The 25,693-nt window shown below is 39.1% G+C and overlaps 3 protein-coding genes across 3 annotated transcripts; all 3 read right to left on the bottom strand.

Annotated features, from left to right (window-relative positions):
- Window positions 1–4,503: 4,503 nt before the first annotated feature.
- Window positions 4,504–4,830, bottom strand: LOC308074768 (E3 ubiquitin-protein ligase RBX1-like; the record flags this gene model as incomplete). The annotated part of the gene is made up of 1 exon (XM_080414277.1): window positions 4,504–4,830. The coding sequence occupies one exon, from the start codon at window positions 4,828–4,830 to the stop codon at window positions 4,504–4,506; it is 327 nt and encodes a 108-aa protein (XP_080270403.1).
- A 1,587-nt stretch (window positions 4,831–6,417) lies between these two features.
- LOC308074767 (ADP-ribosylation factor 4-like) lies at window positions 6,418–6,966 on the bottom strand (the record flags this gene model as incomplete). Its single annotated transcript, XM_080414276.1, has 1 exon — window positions 6,418–6,966. One exon carries the CDS (start codon window positions 6,964–6,966, stop codon window positions 6,418–6,420), a length of 549 nt encoding a protein of 182 aa, XP_080270402.1.
- Window positions 6,967–7,759: 793 nt separating this feature from the next.
- lgmn (legumain) lies at window positions 7,760–24,927 on the bottom strand. Its single transcript, XM_080415181.1, has 14 exons — window positions 24,798–24,927; window positions 24,276–24,444; window positions 17,595–17,692; window positions 15,724–15,805; window positions 15,466–15,548; window positions 15,200–15,275; window positions 14,464–14,526; window positions 14,071–14,137; window positions 12,630–12,748; window positions 12,299–12,388; window positions 11,424–11,633; window positions 11,011–11,181; window positions 8,765–8,832; window positions 7,760–8,540 (listed from the first exon to the last, which is right to left on the bottom strand). The coding sequence occupies exons 2-14, from the start codon at window positions 24,417–24,419 to the stop codon at window positions 8,507–8,509; spliced, it is 1,305 nt and encodes a 434-aa protein (XP_080271307.1). The 5' UTR covers window positions 24,420–24,444; window positions 24,798–24,927; the 3' UTR covers window positions 7,760–8,506.
- Window positions 24,928–25,693: the final 766 nt, after the last annotated feature.

Below are 25,693 nucleotides of genomic sequence, written 5' to 3'. Positions count from 1 at the left end.
TTGTACCTCCAGCCCAGCAGAACCCACAGTGGCATGCAATGGCCAGTGGTTCTTCAGTGGAGACCACTAGGACCTGGGGTACCTTTAAGCGAGTCTGCTCAGTGCCTTCTGTAGAGGTAAGTGATGTTGACCTATTTAGTTTTACAAAGACATTACCATGAATGCATTGTGTTGTATTCACTATAACCAGTGGTGTTAAGTAACTAAGTACATTTACTCAAGTACTGTACTTAAAGGAGTAGTTCACCCAAAAAATGACTTATTTTCTATCAATTGCACACCCCATGAAGCCTTGAATTCATGGATTTGTTTTAGTTTTAGTTGCATTCCTAAGCTGATAATTTGATTCCCGTCTCCTACCGACTAATGTATCCGGTAGGAGACACAAAGTAGATTCTTTGTGTCTCCTACCGGAAATACACACGTCATCAAATTGTTGGCTTATGAATGCGACAAAAACTAAAATAAATCCATGAATTCAAGGCTTCATGGGGCGTGCAATTGATATAAAATAAGTCATTTTTTGGATGAACTCCTCCTTTAAGTACAATTTTGAGGTATATTTACTTTACTGGAGTATTTCCAGTTTTCAGTACTTTTACTTCTACTTCATTACATCTCAGAGGCAAATATTGTACTTTTACTCCACTACAATTATTTGAAAACTTTAGTTACTAGTTAATTTGTAGATTTGGATTATTATTACAAAACATACATTGACCACTTCAACCCTATATACATTTTGGCCATTTGAAAATAACCGATCTACAAGCTCACGATGCGTATTGCGTAGCATAGCGATGCATTGTGAGAGCTTGTGGATCTGCTATTTTCAAAAGATTTGTATACATTTGAAAACTTGTGAAATGGGACATTCTGCATAATGAGTACTTTCTACTTTTGGTACTTTAAGTACATTTGAATGCCAATATTATATAACGTTATAGTCTATAACGTTACATGGACATGTTCATTGGCATGTTAAAGCAAAATGACACTTTGGTAAAGGTTTGTGTATGATTGTGTAACTCCAAATACTGATGACATCTTCAGTAGTTGCTGTAGTTGTTGATTAAAACATCATAATTCAAAATATTGCATGGTGAAACATGTCTCATAGTCACTCTTTTAGACCACAAATACATGCAAAGTGGATTCTGACAATATGTAACATTACGAAACTCTGCATTTGGACATTAGGCTGATGTAAATTAGTTAATTAGATTGTTATTAAGAGTGACATAATAAGTGCAACAGTATGTACAGTATCACATAGTATAATCAGTAAATATGAATTCACATATATTTTTGTAACCACCGTCTTTTTAACCACCTGCTCTACACACTATATTAATAGTATAATTAATATGGTCTTAAGTTAATCTGAGATAAATGTTTAAATAATAACAATATTCTGTTTAATTTCCAGGTCGATATCCAGGCAACGTCCTACACCCCCCACACAGACGACCTTGACCAGGTGAAGTCCTCAACCCCCCACACAAACTACCTTGACCAGCTCTTTAAGGATGAGTCTGATGAGGGATATGGCTCTCTGGGAAGACACAACAGCAGAGAATCCCTCCAGCAAAAGAGGATCCCCACCCCGGAAGTCTGTGCCTACCTGCTGTCATTAAATGACAAAGACACTCTGAACATACTGTACATAGCAAAAGAACTGCACATTTGTACATAATTGTAAATATTTAGAAATAGACCTTTTTGTAAATCAATGAAACTTAAATTATTATTCAGTTTATATATATTATATCAGTTGGATGGGTAATTGTGTAAATAAATGTACCCTGTATATAATTGATTTAAGTTGTGTCTTTAATTTTTATAAAACCATTTAATCTACCTGTGTTGGGGGTGACAAATTGTTTAATTCTCATTTCGTTGATAAGTTCACCGTCCTCGTTTCACAGAATAATGTAAAACTTCTAATGGCAGGTCAGGTGTTTTTTTATTATTTCATTTTGGTTCACAGTACAGTATATTTGACACATTTAGCGCCTAAACACATACCTACAAATTTAGCAAATTGCCTGAGAGGGAGGGAAAGAAAGACGGTAGACAGATGCAAGTCTACAGTCCCAGTGGAGATTGAAGCAGTTTGCAGAACAACATGGCCAAATATTCCATGTCCTGCAGTCTGCATTTTGTAATCACATACATTATGTAGCAAACTTACCAAGGTTATTAAAGAGTTTATTTATTTATCAGTGACAATTATTTTGGGTCGACAAGTGTTGCTATTTTTTCCCCCAAACCAGATCACTGATATGACTGAACCTTGCTTTCCTTAACCAAGTGAGTTTGTCAGTCTGACGGTGTGAACTTTTACAAACACTAACTTAAAATGTCACCTTATGAAGCTAATTAATATTGAGACCATGGATGTACTTTGTATTTTCAGTGAGAGTTGTACCAGGGTGCCCTTGCAGCAGTAACATTTAGTGTCCCCTTAGTGATGGAATATACCATAGCTAGTTGTCTTTAGTACTCCTTGTCAGTTCAAACTTTGCAGTGCAAAACAAGTGTCAAAACTGACGATTTCTGTCTAGTGGAAGAACGTTATTTAGGATATGCAAAAACATAGATATGATCTACTCATAAGGTCGCCTAACAACAAATTTCGTTTTTTCAAGAAAACACTTTCATTATCATTAGGTGACTTGAAGAACAGCAAATAAAGCTTTTAACTAACATCAACATGTACAGTAACACTGATCTCTGTAATGTTACAATAGTTGTAGTGAATCATTTTGGACACCAGATAGCGGTGTACTACCACTATACATGGCGTTGGGGATGAGATTTATTTATTTATTTAAGCATTAATGTTGGAATAGGTTTGGTGTGGCTAAGGCAAAGATAAAGGAACTGTATTGATTCCAAGACACTGAATGCGGGGTCATTAAGGTGCTGAACTCAAGTTGACAACTAAGTGGTTGTGTGTTCACTTTGGAAGTGTGGAAAAAGCCTGTGCAACTGGAGGCAGAGTTAAGACAGTAGAGTTAAGCGTTAAGAACAAAAAGGAGACACCATGAGTTAAAGACTAGCCAAGTCAATACTAAGTATAAAGGAGCCAGAGAACACATCACTTTTCCTTAAAGAAAAAAAAGAAATCACAAGTGTTTCGCACAAGAAATTCCTTGCAGAGACCAGCAAGGAACATCCAAATGTTGAGTCCTCTCTTTCATACTGTGAGTCAGAACCTGAGTTATTCTTTAGATCTTCAACTACCTTGATAGCTTCATCCATCGCAAAGAGATTGCAAACTTATCTTTAAAAAAAAGTGTTTTCAAGCTAACCTAAAACAATCATCACCAAATGTAGGGTATGAAATAACACAGAGGGGAAAGCAATAGGGGTCAAGACACTGAGAAGGTCAAGTGGTCCACAGTGTTAGTTTCCATACTTTTGAAACTCCCATTCTCTATTGTCTAGACAAGAGCGTTTCTCAACGTGGAGTCCGGCAAATGGAACCAATTGGACCCTTATAGATCCATTTCTACACTCTCAGAGTTAAATCTTATAGTGCATGCAGATTAGGGTGCTCCCAGAGATAATACAAAAAAGCATATTAAATGTCTATGACCTAATGCATATCAAATTGGGGGTCCTTGAAATTGAAGAGGTTCAGAATTGGTCACCTGTCACTTATGTGGTCTTCACCCGGCGAGACAAGTGGAAGTGGAAAGCCTGATTGCAGACCCTTGAGGCAACTTTGCAGAGATGTGGCTTTTTTTGATTGGAAACTCTGGCAATACTAAGGAGACATTTGTGAAGGTGTCCTTAAAAAAAAAACAGGAAATGTCATCAAGCCCTGCAGCTGATTGCCGGTAGGATTTTTCTTATCAGGTTCCTTGCACAGTTTGACACAGTTTGTCCGGAATCGAATTCGTCTCATTTGGGGTTTTGTTTTTGGGTTCCTTTGGGAGCCAGTAACATCATGTTCGATTGGGGTGCAGCGCAGGTTATGATCAGTTGGCCATATAAAGTTGTCTTCCTTCATCTTTTCTTCCCACTTCGTCTTCAGTTCCTCATTCACAACAGCAAGTGAGAATCAGAATCAACTTTTTTTTTGTCACATCACTGGTTTACAGGTGTAAGGTGGGTGAAATTAAAAATTTCATGCACGCTCCATCATGTTGTAGTTTTGGTGAGAAGAGAGAGAATAGAGGTAGAGTAAGAGCAGGAGGAAAAGAAAAACAGCCCCCCATATATCCAGGCATTCCCTCCTGGCACTCTCCCACAATTCATTGAAGCCTGGAAGATGCTGAAACGAGATGCATGCTCGAACCAGCTCTGTGGACACCGAGTACACTCAAGGGATGCTGATCTTCTTGAATTCTTTCAGACGGTTTTCATAACCTTATTCTGCAGTCCTGATTAACTTGAATCCTGAGTCGTGTTAGAACTTCGATTTGGTTGTTCGCTTCGTCTAGATGTTGCGTCAGGATCTGAGTCATGTTCTTTAGATCTTCAAAGACCTTCTTAGTTTCCATACTTCTGAAACTCCCATTCCCTGTTGTCTAGAGGGCACACCTGTCTGGTCTTCAACCAGCGAGAAATACAGTGGAAGTGGAAAGCGTGATTGCAAACACCCCAGGCAACTTTGCACTCCTCATTTGTGTTGGAGCCTTGGTTGGCCTGGCACTCAATACAAAGATCCATGATGTGATTGCGGCAGATAGCACAGTTGTCTACTACAATGTCCCAGGACCACAATGCCACAGAATTCCACTTCTTCACTTCAAAAGGTTTCTTGCTGACTCTGCTGTTCGTGCCACTTGGCATATCAACATCCATAGGTGTTGCCATTTTGGCAATAATGCTTTGAGCGTATATGTTGCTTTTATATAAAGATATTATTGCAAACCAACCACAAACTATGAATGACTTTCCGCTGAACAAGTCTCTTTTAAACAGAATCTTGATGACAAATTGATGACATCAGGGTACTCCATATATAGGCATTTGCGGTTTTATCATGAATCGTTGTGAGATCCACTGATCCGACCGACTTGCCACTTGGCACATGACTCCCTCGGGTCCTCCAAGATGCACTCGTCGCGTTTGAAGTTGATCGGTAAGGGCATATCGGTCAGATTGGCAGTTCTGGACAACCGGATGTCCATGCAGGTATATGCCTATGGGCGTATCGGTCGGATCGGTGGTTCAGGACAACCACCGATCCCACCAACTTGGTGCAGAGCACAGTACTCCCTCAGGTTGTTGGTGACTGCACGCCGAGTCAAACGGTTCCCGTGATACATGAACTACAGACCCACTCAGACGGACGGACGGACAGACAGAGATTTTGCATTTATAGTAGGATTGTTGAGACCATGCTTTTAATGTTGGCAATAAAACTATTAACATCTTCAGAAATCGGCCGTTGTCCAGAACTGCCGATATGACCGATATGCCCATACAGTATATGGGTATATATGGAGATCTATATGGAGATTCTATCTGTCTGAATCCCTTTTATGCCCCTATATGGAGATCCCTGATGTCATCAATATGATGTCATAGTACTGACGTCATATAGACTGATAATAAAAGTGAATGGGGATTGGATTGGGCCGAAACCATGCCCAAATATGTCATAGATGACATCATAAAGTAGCCTCATGAAGTCAGAGATCCACATGAAAGCATACACTGTCTTGTTTTGTTTTTACAGACTGGCACTGCAGGAAGCGAGCCTAGAAGAGGTGTGTTGTATGTCTGTTTGTTCAGGGCTAATCTCTCAAACCACTGGAATGATCAGTACCACATTTATTTTTTTATTTTTTCTTGATGATAAACTATGCAAATTTAAACATTTTTATTGTGAAGAAGGTGGGGAGATATGAATAAGTTATGTAAAAAGTCTAAGAAACAGCTGCGAGAACAACACACAGAATCAAGGGGAATTGAAAAAAGACTTCGGAACTGAGCCCAAACTCTATGATTGACTATGTGTTCCAACAAAGAAACTTGTACAATCTATAAAACAAGACAGGTCCAATAACATCATGGCATCCCTGTGAATCTAATGTCCTACTGACAACATCAGATTGGCCCAAATATGGATTAGTGATGGTGGATCGGGGATGATCAATTCACAAAATGTGAAAAATATTCACGCACAAAAATATTCACAAATATGAAGAATATTCATGGATTGATTTCCTAAACAGGCCTTGTGTGCGCCAACGTGCACAAGAAATCTGGCGCTGATCGGTGTAATGGTTTGCAAGATTAACCGTCAACGGACAGACACAAAGGGACAATGCAGACGAACACTGTTCTAGATGGCTCACCCCTTAAATGCAACGACATAAAAAGGAAAAAGGTTCGCATTTTAGCATCGTTCAAATAACCCATAGCTCCGGCCCTTCTCCTTTGTCCTCTTCCTCTCTAGTGCTTTCTTTTTGTCAGCTCATTGGATAGCCAGTCCAGTCCCTCATATAAACCTTTGCCTTGGGTAGCACAGGTAGCCTGGATGTACCATGTTCTGTTGCGACAGCTCTGCAGGCCCAACTTGTATGATAGTTCGTTCACTGGCATAGCATTAGGCAAGTCCTGTTTGTTAGCGAATACCAGCAGCACTGCCTGACTTAGGCCACCCTCTTGCAACAATCTGACCAGTTCCTCCGCAGACTCTTCTACTCTATCTCTGTCGTTGCTGTCCACAACATAGATAAGACCATGTGTGTTCTGAAAGTATTGTCTCCAGAGAGGTCGGATTTTGGCCTGACCACCCACATCCCACACAGTGAAGCAGATGTTCTTGTACTCTACTGTCTCCACGTTAAAACCAATGGTTGGGATAGCCTTAATAATTTGTCCAAGCTTCATTTTGTAAAGGATGGTGGTTTTTCCAGCAGCATCCAAACCAAGCATAAGTATGCTCATCTGCGTCTTTCCGAAAAGCTTTAAGAACAGGGACGAAATTATGAGCCCCATGATAAGAAATGATCCTGGGAAACTGAGTAGGCTAGCACTACTTGCTATACTCAGTGTCTCTTTTATATAGTGCTGCCCAAATCTTGCATCACCAAAAATGTTGTCAGTTTTGTCCAAATATGCACCAGCTCCAGACTAGCTTTGGAAACCATGGCAACCATGGCAACCATGGTTCCCAACATCTGGTCTGGGGACCACAAGCAGTCTAAATGGACCATTGCGGGTCTGTAACTCTGAGTGTAAAAATGGACCATTCGGGTCCATTTGTTAAATAAGCACTGGGGATTTTACAGTGTAGTTTGCTTATAATTTGAACCCTGGGTCCCTGGGCCCTGGGTAGCCAAAACGGCCTGGCAGAGACGTGTGCTCCGAGGAGCACACTTTTCTAGTTATCTATTAGTGCAACAGAAATGGCGGGCTGAAGAATAAAGTCTAATTTAAGAAACCCTTAACTCAGTAAAATCCTTAAGAGTGTACAAATCTAATAAAATACTTTTGTGGGGTTTTACAGCATGGGGAGTGTCAAAAATCATTAAGTCTACATCTCAAGTGAAACTACATCGAGCACGACCACATGGTCCGTACCAGGTCCTTCATTTTCTGTAGACATTCCTTGTGTGGTGTTTGAGAATTTCGGTTTAATAGATTTAATCTACTACTCGCCTGGTGGATATCCTCTTTGTTCGCATCGTTGTGAGATCCCTTGATTGTGTTCGGTATTGTTCATCCTTGCCCTGTGGCCCGAAACATAGTTTCTCATGATTTACAATAATGGCTCAATAAAAAAAGTCACTCGTCTGCTGCGTTTTATTTCACTGTTTTGGCAAGAGCTGTCTTCACCAGGGTGAATAACGGCTCCATAATGTCATTTAGCAGATGAGAGCCTAATTAAGAATCATTTTCATCATTGTTTGTGCAGTCCAGAATTTATTTAAAGGTCCCTGCAGTACAGCAAACATTTGGTGGTATGTCAATCATGCAGGCTCCGGACCACACAGCGAAAAGAACATCTCTGCATAGATACATACTTTTTTCTCTAAAGCTACAGTATATCGTCGCTGTCGGACAGAAACCTTGTATCCATATTTCTTTTTTTCCTTCTCATAAATTAATGCTCTTCTAAGATCATACAAGAGTGTCACACAAAAGTAGTTAAAATAAACGATCTAAAAGCTTGTAGATTGTCTATTTTCACATTTAAAAAAAGTATGATAAAATGGAACGTTTTGGAATTCAGGGTTTTCACCCGACAGCGACAAAAGATCTTATAAAAATCAAGTAAAGCAGTAAAACATTCATCCACAGACAGCAACTTTCACAGTGACATAGTGCAATTCATCATAAAACGGGTCTTTAAAATCGCTCAGTAAAATAATAAAAAAAAGATCACAAGTTAAGAAAATAAGTGTTATAGTGTGCTGATGGGGAAAATTATAAAAAAAACACAAACATCAACTCTGTGTCAGCTTGATTCTTTAGCAGTGCAATGAGAAGTCACATTTTCTCAAGCCATCCAGTCTGAGACTTTCTGAGGTCCATTTTACTTGCACACATAGTCCATGGCCTTCTGAATGCTGGGGGGAGAGAGAACATTTAATTGAAATAATTAGTTTTCGCAATGGCCAATTAAGTAGAAACAATTGAACTTGAGATGAAAGGCTATAAGAGGAATACATAGGGAATTTATGTTTTCTATTGCTGATTAAAATAAAGTAACTAGAAAGAAATATGTGTTTTGTGCTTTTACTAAAAAGAAGGCAATGAAAACACATGCATTCATGACATGCACGCACAGTACCTGTCAATGGAGTATCCTCCCTCACACAGGTTGACCAGAGCGTAGAGGTGCCTCAGTGCATACTCATACTGAAACACAAGATTATAGCCCTATGTATTAACATCACTTCATAAAGTCCCATACAACATGCCACAGTCAATTACAGTAATTTCAGCTTAAAAGAAAAGTACAAATGATAGGAAGATAACTTGGATTTCCCCCTGTTGTATTGGGCTGATTTAAATGTCAGGCATTTACAGAGAGGGAATTGTACCTTGCCCATGGTAATAACATCTTTGAAAAATACCTAAATTGACGGCATGTTTTGAGTAACACGCTAATTGACTTTCATTCATCAGCATAAAGTATGTATGTTATTGATGTCATGTCATTCATTGATATCAATACTATTTATTTAATCTGCATGTCTTGGAAAATAGTAGTTTCAGTATCATATAAGACTGACAGATTGGATTCGGCTCCAAAATGAAAAGTACCAGCCACAAATGATGCATAGCCTCTGCTAGTTGAGGCAGATACAATCGAGAGGTTTACATGCATGCACTATGTGGGTAATGTATGTGACGTGTCAAGCAGCTGACCAAATTGGCGGTTTATATAAGCTCACCTCATTCATTGTACTTCTCTCTGTCAGTGCCACTGAACATTGTATGCACTTTATTTGCTCCCACCACCACCCCAGCATCACCAGTAGAGTCTGCATTCCCTAAGGGTTCTGTTTTTCCCTGGGGGCTTTGTTATAGATGTAAATCTCCCTGCTCTTAAATGGTTGTCTAATGTGCTGAGCAGGGAGTAATGTATAGCAGAGCCTGAACGCCAAGGTCAAATATAATATTCACACTTACTTTTATAAATAAAATGTTCTCAAGCTATTAATGTTCTCAATCTATTTGTGAGTTATCTGACTGAACAAGTAAAGTTCCTTCCTGAATTTGAATATTATAGTTATGAAGACCCATACTATAGAAAGAAAAAGAGAAAGAAGTAAAAGAGAAAACCTCCCCCCACCCCCAGTGCACCTATGCTCATCCTCCCACAATGATGAGCTGCAGGTAAAAAACACTTACTAACTTCCAGGGTACCCGAGTAAAATCACCAACCTTCAATCCCTCGCACAGAGAGCATTGATGAGCTTGACTATGAATATTACATACCTAACCCAAGTTACACAAAAATACCAAGCAAAGATTGCCTACCGTAGCAGAGCTGTCTGTATGCTCTGTTATATTATAGATGAAAAATAATAATAATAATCTCAGTCAACTGGCATTACCAAGACTGCCGACCTACGGCACAGCTCATGGGTATTGAAAGCCTCATCCAGCATATATCCATAACAGATAACGTCTCGATAGTATCAAAGTATCAGAGGTGTAAACAGAGCATTGGACCAGTGATAGAGCACCTCCAAAATAAAGGAGGAGAAGCACATTAATTGTAAGCCGAGTCATTTATGCACATATTTCAAATTTGTGTCAACTATCATCAAATTCAGTGCAATCTTTCTTCTCCTTTTCTTCCTTCTCATTTTACATTTTTCTTTTTTTTTCTTTGTTTCTGTGGGTGGAAAGGTTTTTTTTGAGAGCAGGGGGAATGTCCACAAGAAAGCACCGATCTGTACAAGAAATGACATTGCTGGTAACTGTACATATGTGCTGTCTCTGCTAAATTGTTGTGACACCCTTGTTGTGACACCCTTAAAAAATACCTAAATTGACGGCATGTTTTGAGTAACATGCTAATTGACTTTCATTCATCAGCATAAAGTATGTATGTTACTGATGTCATGTCATTCATTGATATCGATACTATTTATTTAATCTGCATGTCTTGGAAAATAGTAGTTTCAGTATCATATAAGACTGACAGATTGCAGAAGGAGCGCTTGAGGGCTCGAATAAATCGAGACACCTGTTTCTCGATTCAACAAAAACTGATCAGCAACAGCAGTCATTTGCTTAACCATCAGCTAAAAATGAAACCTAAATGCAATGCTCTGCCTAGAGACTTAAAGGGTTTTGTACAGTATATGTCAGATAGCCTAAAACTTTCTCAAGTCTTGCAGTATTTATTTAGATTTTCTATATTCATGTTAATTGTGCTGTCACACCACAGTGGAAATTAATATAACATGAACATGAATACAGGCCCACTGAGACAGACAGTAGATGGCAAAGGACCACTGAACATGATTGATGATATGAGAATATGAATGTTGTGCAAATTCAAAAATGTTGCTGCTATACCTCCATTTTGTGCCAGTTGAAGCAGTTGTGCTTGTAGTAGGTGACTGCAGATTTGTAGCACTCATCCTGGGAGAGCTCCAGTCTGTCGTTGACAAGCTTCTGAGCCTTGAGTTTATCGCCAGTCACCCTCGCCACCACTCTGTGCATAGTCTCTGCCAGCATCTCCCTCACCTAAACAAGATTCATTTTATCTATATAGCAACTTAACAATGACAACTAATTGTGAAATGTTCTAGGCTTAGACGACTGACATTTACAGCCACACACACACACACACACACACACACACACACACACACACACACACACACACACACACACACTTTCTCTCTCTCCATCTGTTCCTCACTCCCTCTCACTAGAGCCCCACCACCACTAGCAGGGCAAAATAAAACACGTAATTCTCCATTTACCTTAAGGTGGGTGCTGATCTCCATAAGCAGCCCTCTTACAGTATTGATGTCGTTGGAGGCCATCATCTTCCTCTTGAGGATGGCCAGGGGCACATCAGGGCTGGGGATGACGTCAGCGTTCCCCACCGGCTGCAAGGTCATTGGTTCAGCTGGCTGGGCACCTCCCAAGCTGTTACCCTGGAACTCCATCACTTTCATATGGGCCAGAGTCTACAAAGTAAGCACATGAACCACTTACACCCTATATACTAAGTTGACCGGGGTCCACCAGGGCTCACTCCTTTTTTCCATCTACACCAAAAATCTGGCCAAGCTTATAGATCTGCCATTTGAGCCGAATGTTCGCCTCTTATGACATGCCAAGAATAGAGATGCTAGAGATGATTCAATTGGTTAAAGCTATTGTAAAGCAAAATAATAGCCAGGAACTGCCAGCAGATTGCAGAAATAAAACAATATAAATCCAGAGTGCCTTGAGTTCTTGTCCAATCATGCACAATTTTCGCATCAGCTTGTTAGAAAAACTTGGAGGTTTAAGAACAGGCTAAACGAACTTCGGTAAGGAAATGTGTTTGATCGTTTGCTCCGCAATGACGGCATTTTGCTATATAAAGATATAACAAATGTTACTACAAATGTTAAATGCAATTAAAGCACCATTTCCCTCACAAAAAATGCCCTGACATGGACATAAACATGCAGACAGATCGCTGATAGATTCCATTGATCGCCGAACGCTTTTTCATCGTCCATCATCCCACCCCTGACTGATACAGGACCGACACTTTAGACATACAGTATATCAGAGTAGGATATAGGAAGTAGGAAAACAGAAAGAAATTCCTCTTTTCATCAATAAACATTTCTTTCCTGACCTTGTTTCCAAACTGCTGGCAGTGGCTGGTGTTGGTGTGGCTCTTCACAATCTTAAACTGCTTGATTAGGGTTTCCTTTGTCAGGTCCTCCTGTAAGGAAAGAGTGAAGCACAAACCCATCAGAAATTCAATGACTTGAACCCTAGCATCGCTATTCTGGAGGAAACTTTCGCCCCAAAATAGACACATTTTCAAGTGTTAAGACCAGTATAACCACACAATGATATGATCTGAAGGCTTCAAAAGGCCCTTATTGAGTTTCATGTGTTTCAATATGTGCAGTATTATCTGTTGTATTGGTGGGGGTAATACACTGGACAAGTTGACGCACCACATCAGAGTCTTCCATCCATTTGATGCTGTACACATCTCCCAGGTAAGTGTCCCTCTCCTCATCATAGTAGCAGGCATAAGAAGATTCATGAGCATTGGCAGCAGTGGTGGCATACACTGTAAAAGGAAGAGAGTTGGTGTTGCATTTTAGACTTGATTTGATAGATTAGGATTTTATTATGGTCATCATATTTTTGGTTTGGTCATCTGCCTCGTTTGATAAGCACTTTGGGTCAACGCAGCCGTTTTTAAACATGCTATATAAATAAATGTGAGGGGTGGGTGATTCAGTTATAGTTTTTGATGCACATGCATTTCTGAGCGACTAGCAATGACTAGGTTTTCTAAAAGTTTAATTGGTACATACAATTACCAATTAATTGGTACATACAGCAATGCCTGTACATACAGGCATTGCTGCCAGTTCTGTCATTCAATCATATTAACAGATGAGTCACTGTGTAATATACAGTAATAACATAAATTGTAAACAATGTCAAATTAGCTTGCATTGGCGCAAGATTGACTTGCGAGTGCCACAAAAATGACTGACTTAGATGGCATATTTTCTTTCTTCCTTATTCACATGACTATTTATTGTCAGAACATAATGTCAATATGAAAAGGTAAACGTAAAATAAGAAAATAAAATTGGTCCTCTTTATTCACCTAAATTCAGGGCAATTATCGTAATGTTTTACCAAAATCTAACCCAAAATTAAATCAACAGGGCACTGCTAATTAACACATCTTTGCATACTAGGTTTTTATTCATCTCAGTGCAAAGAAGCAAAATATGAAGTTTTTCAGTGCATTCATTGTACTTGCATGATGGATGTGAAAAAAAAACTCAATTTGCGAAATCGGCTAGTAAGCTCCAGACATTTTTAACCGATATATTTGCTGTGCAACGTGCGGAAAATTGCTGATCTACAAGCTCATAATGTGTCGCAAGATTGTAGATATGCTATTTGGAGTGCACGACAACATCATTGATGAAGTATAAATAAGCATTAGTTAGTGGAGGGGGGGGGGCTAGTAGCCGTGTACAGGTAGAAGAGAGAGAGAGGGACAGCGCACAGAAGACTCAAGACAGTGCTTCCAAGCCAGCTCTTCCACATTCACATTGCTGATCATATTATTTAAGTACATCACTGTGAATGCGTGCGGGAATCTCCTACATTATAGTGTAAGATTTGGGGGAATCAATAATTAAATAATCCCTGCATTCCTGTGTTCTATGAGCGGAGCACACGTTTGAAATGTCAATATTGGCAGATCATGTTCATTTAATTGTGGGATGCCAAAATCATTATCACTTGTGCAACCCTAGCAGTAGCACTGTTACATGACTGCAGTTGATCGTTTTATTGACTTCGTCATCACTAGGTTTTGTTTTGTTCTGGGAAGTGATTGTGACTAGGTGAAGTGCAACTCACCATCAATGTCAGCAGGCAGGCGGGTCATCATCGATCCGGACTCACATGCTTCAATGTAGAACACCATCTGTGCATGTGTGTGCAGGAGGAAGGGGTGGGTGAGTAGAAAAACAAGTTTAGTGAGGCGACGCCATCACCTTCCAAGCAAGAACTCTCATGCACTCCAGCAATCACATGATTGGCTTGTTATCTACAGTAACTATGCCATCAGTATTGTAATAGGTCTAATGTTTAACCACTTACGCCCTATTTATACAAGAAGAAAATCTAAATAATTTTTGAACAAGCTCTACAAGCTCACAATGTTCACATTGTGAGGCTATTTTCTACATTTCTTATTTTAATATTTGGAAAATGTGGCTATAATGACATGCCCAAAATAGACTTTCTCACCTTTTTGTACTTCTTGTTTTCATGCATGTAGTTTATGGTGTCCATGAAGTCTTTAACATGAAGCTGGGGAGAAAGAGCGAAAAGCCTTTCAGTCAGGTCACTCAATCACAATTTCACATGGACACACACAGTGGAGCAGAGGGGCAGTCAGAAGTGACACCTCTGGAGCAGGTAGGCGCAGCGGGGACGTTCTGTGTCTTGCTTAAGGACACTTTGACACATAGGATCTGTGCTAGGGCGGGGTAATTAACCGAAAATATATCAAAACCGACATTTAGAACCAATAACTGACTTAATCTAAGGTTAATCAAATAATCAAAAAACTAGTTTTTTTTCTTCTTATATAGCAACAATCTGCTATTTTCAAATAACATAATTAAATAATCGTTATCACGTTTGAAATAATCATGATATTGATTTGAAGTTTACGGTTCTGGCTGCAGATTTTAACCAATCAAGCAAAGCTTTGGGAACCTAAACCGGAACTGGGCATTTCATGGGAAACCGGGACTACAGTCATATACAGAGCCTGTTGAGGTATTGAACATGTGACTCAATTACTAAACACTTCCTCAAATCTTGTCACAAGTTGTTAAAAGTGCAAACCAACTTGAAAAGAACAGTATTTACACTCTGGTTTAGATTTACGGGTAAGAATTGGGTGATTCTTTCTGTGTAGAAAGGTCAGGGAACAACACTGACCAAAGCAGGAAGTAAAAAATATGAAAATGCTTACATCATCATTAGGGAAGGCCAGGATTCCAGGGGCGCCATGATCAGTGAAATAAACAAACACATGATCGTTGGGGCCGCTGCCAAGAAAAGGAATAAATAGGAAACCGTGAACAACCTGATAAACCAGCAAGATGATATTCTTCAGACATGTTGCATTCAACCAATTCCTGATATAGGAGATAATCCAACCCCTTTTCCAAAGGCAAGCTCCGTTTTCTAAATAAAACCATTGACTTTTCAGTTGCCTTTGTTTTCCTCCTCACTTACCTATTCAGCACTCTGCCAGAGCCTCCTTTAACATTTTGAGAGTCACCTTTCAGCACTGCCAGGAAGTTTTCAGGAGTCACATCCTTTCAGGGCACCATTAACACAAACAAGAGAGAGAAACCAAACAAGGTAGTGGAGTTTTAAAATATTGAAATCTACCTAGCAAATGGAAAATCATTTTAATGTAGTGCTGTGATTCGCTTGCACTTGTACTAACTACAGTATGTGGATGTACACTATTTGCACTGAAGTACTCACATCCCCAGTGTAGTCTTTGGGAACTCCCTTGTAAACATCTGTACCATTTGGCCTGTTGATTACGATTCCGGGTGTGGGGTTGCTGGAAACAAAAATATGATTCAAGTTTGTCTAGGGAAGTGAAAGTCAGCTGACAAAGCATGAACACAATGACAATGGTTAATGATTCACCAGTCAGGTGACAGTGAAGAGAGTAAAGGAAATGCATCACCTCTCTTTTACTATGGAGGCACTTCCCATATTCTAGCCTCACGTGGCCAGACAATATCACACGACACATCTGCCTAGGGTTAAAGTGCAATGCAATTTTGCAAAGGCAGATTCGTCTGGAACCAGGCTACCCATATTCCATATTGATGCCAAGAACCTTCTAACAGTCCGTGTCACTGTGCTTTCATAATCGCCAAGACAAAAGTAAACTTCCCTCCTTGTAATAATAATTTCACAGTATGTTTTTTTAAATATATATATTTTATAAGACAGGATAGAGAGCTACGGTAACATCTACCCGTTTATGAGCCAAATTCAAATAAGAATGATCTATTAACCAATGCTGTAATCAAGTTTACTCTACATTTCTGGTTTATCAACATTATTCCATTGTGTTATTCAGGACTTACATTATGTTAAGGTTATATTATTCTATTTTAACTCACGGACCAAAACATTCAGTATAAACAAAAACAAGGGCATCTGCCGTTCCAGGAAATAAGCTACCTGAAGGGGAAAATATGACCTCTTATCTATGTCCTTATTGACTGAAGTCTTCTTGATAGATAAAGGGGCCACAACAGATTGACAAATGGGCTAATATTTAACCTTAAGAAATCTCAAACATGGATTCAACCAAAAAGACCCAAGTGCAACAAAAACAATTAACATTAGCCCTTATATTCTCTTCATTAAAACTGTAAGATTTGAACAGTAAATGATACAGGAGTCCAGTCAAACATGAAATGAAAGTAGACCACACAGCGACTTGCTGTGTCCTGTTGTCAACCACAGAGAGGAACACCATACGATAGCCAAAATCCAAGACAATGAATGTAGTCTTCCCACGATATTGGCTAATATCGATACATTGTCCAGCCCTAATGTTTACTTGTATGAGTTGCTCAGTATGTGAGGTTGTGGAAACGTTCGCAACTTTCAAGCAATGCAAATGCCTGTATTGTACATTTAGCATACTTTGTGAATAAAGTTAGCTCAACTGATGTTTATAGATGTTAACACACCACTGCCCTGCTGCTAAGTTTTGCCCTGAGCAACATAACTCCCGATATGAAGTCTAAAAGGGATAGCAAAATTAGTTCCTTGTGACTCTAGTCTACAGCCATAGCTCAATGGCCTAGTTTAGATCTCTCTGTTAGTCTTAGTAATGCTGCCAATGGGAGACATCAGGACTACATGCCACACCAGGAACACTGACTGTATTAAAGAATGTAATTAAACTAAAGCGTTCAACCCATGCATATAGGGAATGTTGGATTGTTTTTCAGGGATCCCTCAACCTCTTGTAATATTGATGATTGCTGTAACTTAAGCTGACTTTTTCTATCATTTTCACCAAGTTAAATCATCCGCTAAATAATGTAATTATGCATGGTCTACAACATGTCTGTAAGCAATTTCAACCATTTCAATTTTAGCAATCAACCAATGTTCTAAATGAATTCATGCAGTCTGCGCTCTCTCAAGAGTCATGAGATTTGAGCAGTGTTGTCATGAGTTATGACATTGATGTGCATTTTCTATAGACCACAACGGCAGTGTGTTACGTACGGTATGTAGGCAACGGAGGACCTGCACAGAGAATTGAGAAACATCAAGTCCATGAGGATTTGTTAAGTACAAAGGAAAACTGAACTCACTCTTCACTGTTTGCCAGGTCGTCGAACATCATGACCACAATCTGCTCATCAGGAATGCCATTCTTATGGACGATCTGATAGGCATGGCAAGCGTCGGCCTGGGAGGGAGTCAAGTCATTCATTATAATCAACTTCTGTGCCTATTTTCTGTAGCTGTAGATGCACTTTAGATGTGCCATTTACTTTCATATTTGTCTGTGTGCCTACTGTTATTACATGTTCACAAGCGTCACCCGATCATACATATCAATACAGCAAATAAAGCTTGATTGTGTCTAGAAAGGTTCTGGTTCTGTAAGGGTGTGCAACCACTGACTGAAGTAGTCTATATTTATGCAAGAGTAATCTTATGTACCGTTCTCATTTGATAAGGTGACATTGTGGCAGCTAGTTGCATATGCCAAGTTCAGTGGTAAAGTAACTAAGTACAATTATGAGGTACTTTTACTTTACTGGAGGAGGTACATGTGTGGGTGGGTCAGCCTTGAAAGGTGAGACCCGACCTTGATAGAGTCATTTCATTTGATCTCTTATCTTAATTATCATAATGTGTCTAGGGTCCTTAACCTTAAAATGTCCTATTAATTATGGTCTCATATGGGCCTGTACTTTGTCATGGTAAAAGTACTCTGTACTCTTAGTCTCTCTGTCTACAAGCCAAGGTCAAAGACATGCTACAGCCCTTTCTGTGACAATCTATGTTATGAGAACACCATATCGGCGTTCTTTTCCACACTAATCCTTTCTTACAGCTGTCTTGCACCCATGTCACCAAATCTCCACTGACCAGTGACAGGTCAGAGATGTCAAACGTGTTTGACCCAGACATGGGGACGCTGTTGTCCAGAGATAAACTGTCACACAATCATCATCTATCATCATCTACCATCATCAGACGACGACGTAACCATCGCTCTCATCCAATCCGAGACGTCCACCTTCACCCGGAACCTCATCGATGTCACATCCTATGATGTCATATGTTTATGTTACTGGACAATGTTAAAAGCTCGTGCTTGCTCTGTTACACGACGGAGAGACGCGACCGATGCTGCGGACACCTGTGATATACTGTAACCTTCTAATGTCTCTCTGATCTGAATACAATCAATTGTTTCATTATACCCAATGGCTGCCTGTCTGAGTTTGGTTTTTTCCTTATTGTCTCCGTGCTACAAGTATCTGTACTTTGTGTGGGTCATGAGGTGAAATTAAATTCCAACAATTGGTCCTTCGAGCCGGATTTGAACCAGCGATTTAATTTCACCTCATGACCCACACAAAGTACAGATACTTGTAGCACGGAGACAATAAGGAAAAAACCAAACTCAGACAGGCAGCCATTGGGTATAATGAAACAATTGATTGTATTCAGATCAGAGAGACATTAGAAGGTTACAGTATATCACAGGTGTCCGCAGCATCGGTCGCGTCTCTCCGTCGTGTAACAGAGCAAGCACGAGCTTTTAACATTGTCCAGTAACATAAACATATGACATCATAGGATGTGACATCGATGAGGTTCCGGGTGAAGGTGGACGTCTCGGATTGGATGAGAGCGATGGTTACGTCGTCGTCTGATGATGGTAGATGATGATAGATGATGATTGTGTGACAGTTTATCTCTGGACAACAGCGTCCCCATGTCTGGGTCAAACACGTTTGACATCTCTGACCTGTCACTGGTCAGTGGAGATTTGGTGACATGGGTGCAAGACAGCTGTAAGAAAGGATTAGTGTGGAAAAGAACGCCGATATGGTGTTCTCATAACATAGATTGTCACAGAAAGGGCTGTAGCATGTCTTTGACCTTGGCTTGTAGACAGAGAGACTAAGAGTACAGAGTACTTTTACCATGACAAAGTACAGGCCCATATGAGACCATAATTAATAGGACATTTTAAGGTTAAGGACCCTAGACACATTATGATAATTAAGATAAGAGATCAAATGAAATGACTCTATCAAGCCTACATCTTATCATGATTTGGATAGGGTCAAAGGTCAAGCTGATCAGGTCTTACCTTGTGACATAATTCAAAATCAAATCACAGACAGGCAAAGATTTAAATGACTTAAGGCCAAAAATAAATGGTTAGTTATTAGATAACATACACATTTATACTTCTTCAAAAGGACTGTATAATTTATTAATTCAAATAGGAAGCAAAACAGGGCTATAGTTCATGAATTCCCAAGACACTCCACACGTTTCCACAAGTTTTCCCTTTGCAACTTTGCAAATAACTTTATTATAATTCAAAAAAAATCTCAGCTAATGTCACCGTCCCAAGCAAATCTTTTCAACATGTTTGGTTTAACTAAGACAGACAATTTTAGCACAGTTTAATGGCATGGCAGCAGAGAGATTGTAGGGAGGGACAACTCACCAGTCTGTAAGTTTTCATATTGAAATCTGACAAGAGACCTACGTCTCGGGTCATTGATTGTTTCTGTACACGTTCAGAAATAGAAAAGTTACCTTCCTCCTTGTGGAGCTGCAGTCCTTGTGCTTTATCAAGATACAAGTATTTAAAATGGAACGGGACACTTCTGTACTATGTAAATTTGTACATCACTTTACACTTTATTTTGGGAAAAAACTTACGTGATATCATCTTAAAACTCAAGAAATACTTCCTGATTGCATGTAGGCATGTGGGCCTCAAACATCTGTCTATCCAAGACACAAGTTGAAATCTGTAAGACAGAATGGAAATCAAATTTACTGTTGGGCATGACAGTAGCCTACAGTTGACTGTAGTATGAAACATAGTTTAAAACAGGTTTAGAACCAGATATAAAATTAAAGTTTAGCCCTGTATGTACAATTGTATGTACAATTAGCAGGTATTGTGACCTTATAGTTGTCCAGGAATTTGGATTTATGGGGTGGTTTACATTCTCGTTCTAAAATGAAACACAAAATGAAAATGAAACACAAAACACAGCAATTAAACATTAAATCAAATCATATTTAAATCAAATATTCATCAAACTCCCCTCTATTTGACACCCATATATCTATAATATAGTGTGTGTCAGATGATTTGTTGATGAGAAAGGGGATGAGAAAAAAAAAATAATAAAAAAAATTTAAATTAAAAAATTATAATTAAAACTTTTAAAATTAAAATATAACAATGAAAAATAAGGAATAAACATCTTTGTTCTGAAGAGTATATTGAAATGAGATAAGTACAGAAAAATAGCTTCTGAAAATTAGCAAATCTACAAGCTCATAAAAAATCTTAAGTTAAAATGATAAAATATTTTCAAAACTTTTAAAATAAATCAGAATGACTTTATAATAAACTTAATATTATAGTTAATGTTTCCCAATATTGATATGGAACAAGTTGAATCTTATTGTGGGTTAATTTAACTGATCTATGTTTTAAATGGACTTCAATAGTGACTCAGCTACAGGATTACGTTGCCATAGAAACGTGTCTAACATACCACTAACACTTCCTGCTGAAGGAATTATGGGAAATGGAGTCTCAGACCAGAAGGAATTATGGGAAATGGAGTTTTAAGAGACCAGAGTGACTTTGTTCTAACTGACTGGAGAATGACTAAAATTTTGACTAAAAATGGTTAGAAGTAGCGAGACAGACACACGCATTCATTCACGCATGCCTGCATATCACTCATACATAGATAGCAGGGAGAAAAAGATAAAGAGAGAAACTTTCCCTCCTTAGCTCCCTCGCTTGCCCGGACACACACCGTACGACAGCTTGCTGACCCATAGAGAGAGAGAGAGAGAGAGAGATAGAGAGAGAAACCGTTCATTAATATACACAGACATACAAACAAACATACCGAACATAGATATCTTCCAGCAACAAACTAATTTTTGGAATGAAAAAGATTTTAACCTGATTGGTTTACTTATTATTTTAAATTATATTCAAAATATTTTAAATAAATTAAAACTTATTTTTAAGGCAAATATAATTATACTGATGGTTCAATGAATTTAGAACAGTGTTAAAATATATATATATTTTAAACTTTTAAAACAAGCCTTCATAGTTATAGTGTGTGAATGTATTCTTCTGTGAGCATAGCCTACTTTGTTATTATACCAGCTCTGAACAAGAGAATGTAAACAGATAAGACATGGGAGAAGTGAGAGGCTGTAGGGAAGAGGGGTTTAAAACCTATTGTTAAAGCTTAATATATTAAATGGATGGATGATTTAACTACAGTGGTCAAAATAAAACAAACATATAAGACAACAGGCCCCCACCCGTCAAACAAAGCCCTCTCAGTGGAGTATCGGACGAATTGGTAGAACACGTGCAGGCCCCTACCCGTCCCTCTTAGTGGAGTATCGGACGAATTGGTAGAACAGGCCCCTACCCGTCCCTCAATGGAGTAATTTGGATTGAATAATTGGTGGATGGAGGGGTTGATTTAAGGATATATTCATGCAGGCACACAGACAAACCCCCAGCACCTAGTGTAAAACTAATATTAGATAAATTCACCCGCACCGAAAACCAAAGCGTGAAAAAGTGGTATTTCGAGGTACAAAAAAAATAAATCCATATATTTATATATATAGCCATGCATTGCTCGAACACCCAAGTTGAATTGTGGGTTATTCTAGACGCCTTGACATGCATATATATATAAATAAAGACAAATAACTGTAAGGAACAGCTGATAGTCAAACATCTGTGTAAAAAAAAACGTCGGGGTATCTCCGGTGGTCTCATAAACATATACAGAGACAAAGACAAACTATATAATGACCCAGGTAGATAAGAGAATTTATGAGACATTCAGGAATGTCCTCCCAGGAATATAAGGTGATAAAACATTTTTACTTGACTCACTCCCTAGCGGAGTTATGTTAAACAGTAATTTACAAACAGGCTGATAATTATGAGACACATGGTTCGGTAAAGACAATAAAGAAAAAGGTATACTCATCAGATCAAGGTTCACAGGGAGAAGTTACATGGATGTCCCAATCACTGGACCATGGTACAATAAAAAATAAAAATATATACTCATCAAATCTGATGTTGGTTCAGGGATCCCGACCCCGATGGCTGGACCATGTGGAATTTGAGACATGTCGAGGGTCCAGTCCAAAGGTCCAGCGATCGCGTCCAGGTCCAAAACAAAATAAATTGTGATACTGTTCAAAGTTAACCTTCATCTGAATAGAAGTGATAAGTCGTTACACCCAAGGCTGGTTCGTTTGATACGTATTAAAACATGGTCTGCCGGGGAAAGAGAGTCTGATAATAGCTCAGTTCCCCCCCGTACACCATATTTCAAACATATCCGGGCTCGATGGACCAATTGTTGGAATTTAATTTCACCTCATGACCCACACAAAGTACAGATACTTGTAGCACGGAGACAATAAGGAAAAAACCAAACTCAGACAGGCAGCCATTGGGTATAATGAAACAATTGATTGTATTCAGATCAGAGAGACATTAGAAGGTTACAGTATATCACAGGTGTCCGCAGCATCGGTCGCGTCTCTCCGTCGTGTAACAGAGCAAGCACGAGCTTTTAACATTGTCCAGTAACATAAACATATGACATCATAGGATGTGACATCGATGAGGTTCCGGGTGAAGGTGGACGTCTCGGATTGGATGAGAGCGATGGTTACGTCGTCGTCTGATGATGGTAGATGATGATAGATGATGATTGTGTGACAGTTTATCTCTGGACAACAGCGTCCCCATGTCTGGGTCAAACACGTTTGACATCTCTGACCTGTCACTGGTCAGTGGAGATTTGGTGACATGGGTGCAAGACAGCTGTAAGAAAGGATTAGTGTGGAAAAGAACGCCGATATGGTGTTCTCATAACATAGATTGTCACAGAAAGGGCTGTAGCATGTCTTTGACCTTGGCTTGTAGACAGAGAGACTAAGAGTACAGAGTACTTTTACCATGACAAAGTACAGGCCCATATGAGACCATAATTAATAGGACATTTTAAGGTTAAGGACCCTAGACACATTATGATAATTAAGATAAGAGATCAAATGAAATGACTCTATCAGACCTAGACAAACAATAGATCACACTTTGAGTCCCTGATTCGATTTGCAACTGTATGGGCCGGGAAGGGATGGATGTCTTGTGGCTTTGTTGTTCCCTGTGCCGTCCAGGTAAAACAAAGAGAATGCTAATTGTACCCCCCACCCCAGGCTAGGGCCAACAGTGTCAGTCACCTCTCTGAATCAACTCTCCTGTCTGTACAGGCCAAAGTAGACTTGTAATCATAGTAATTCTAACATATGGCGTAGATGTGTATGTTATGTTATGAAATATACAACACCAACTTTCAATACTTTCTACTCCACTACACCTAAGAGGCAAATATTGTACTTTTATCCCCTAAAACTTTAGTTACTAGTTACCTTGTAGATTGGGATTATTATTACAAAACACACACACACATTAACCCTATTTAAACTTTGGCTATTTTCAAAATATTTTTTATACATTTTGAAAACCTTCTGCATAATGAGTACTTTCTACTTTTGGTACTTTAAGTACGTTTAGATTACTCAAGTAAATTTTGAATTCCGGACGTTTACTTGTATAACAGGGTATTTCTACATTGCAGTATTGATATTTGTACTTAAAGTACAACATGTGAGTACTTTTTCCACCACTGGCCAAGTCGATTTACCTGGTGCCTGTAGTTGTACCAGCCATTGGAGCCAGCTACAATCACGACCCAGTTCTTCCCCTTGTCTGTCTGCTGTGACTGTGAGGGGAATGCAGCAGCCAGGCTCAGGCTCAGGCCCAGCAGGGCAACGATGGGAGAAAACATTCCCTCTTTCAGTGTTATTTCCTTACTGTAAGTGGGTGACAAACAATAACAACTGACAAGTTATCTCTTAGAACAATTCACGGCAACCTTTCCATATCTTTCAGTGCCAAATCCCCACCGAGTTGTTGTGTATTTTAGCTTTTTTTTTAGTTAACAAAGGAGTGACAATATAAACGGGGATTGTAAACATGTACACACATAAACACACAACCTAACTGGTCCAGTGTCACATGACAGACACGGCGATGATACTCCGTCTTTGGAACGCTAACGCTAGCTTTAGTAGTAGCATGTCAACCTCTAAAACCCCTGGATAACACCCGTAATAACAATGTAGTACAAATAAAATGAGAACACATTTATTTCATTTTTATTTACCTTCTGTTTTTACGGCGACAAGCTGAATGTATCGCTGTCCCAGTCCAATGGTCCGTTTATATAGGCGTGATGATGTCGGGAAAACAAGTGACTAGAGTTTACATGGAAAACCAATCCCATGGTTGAGGAGGCGGGACTTCAGCGTACTCTGTCATGTGATCAACCAATCCCATCGCCGAGGAGGCGAGGCTTCACTGTACTCCGTCATGTGATCAAGCAACTACACCACTGTTAAAAACAAATAAGGACTGTGCATATTCCTTTTGATTACTCATGTTTTTGCATATTATTGTTCGTCTTTAAATGTTTCGATGAATTGAATACACATGGACCCCAATGGAAACAAACCATAGGCTTGCTTGGGTTATCTTTATGAAACTGTACCTCTGTGCTTTTTTTTGCAAACTGTTGCTAAAGTATTCAATCAAAAAATTAAATATTTTAAAGCACTGTGGTTCAAGGACCCCCATTACTCAAAAAAGTGTACAAATGGAAACAAATGGGCCGTTCCAGTTGTACACCGAATCTCAAGAGTTCTAGAAGTGTAATGCTGTGTTCACACCAAAGGAAGCTGGACATTTAAAAAAAGCTGATTTGCATAGAGATAAAAATAAAAGATAAAATAAAAGCCAATTCATTGTTCAGCTTCCCTTTGGTGTGAACACAGTATAAGGGTAATTTGGAACCCCCTTTGAGAACCACTTTTCTACCAAGACATTCTGCTCAAGCTGTATAAGAAGTTTGGATGTAAAAAGACAAATGATTTTGGGGGTTTGATACTGGAAAGGCATTAATGCAATCAATTTAGTAAAAAACAACATACTATTCATTAAGATCCCAACATAAATAGGAATAATGTTACACTGCATTTTTGCAGTGTGTTACACAATTCCTTA

This window comes from Gymnoscopelus braueri (assembly GCF_963280865.1).
Source record: "Gymnoscopelus braueri genome assembly, chromosome: 19".
In the NCBI taxonomy this organism is placed as follows: domain Eukaryota; kingdom Metazoa; phylum Chordata; class Actinopteri; order Myctophiformes; family Myctophidae; genus Gymnoscopelus; species Gymnoscopelus braueri.
Note: the sequence above shows the minus strand (reverse complement) of the source record. Positions and strands in the feature narration are given on the sequence as shown.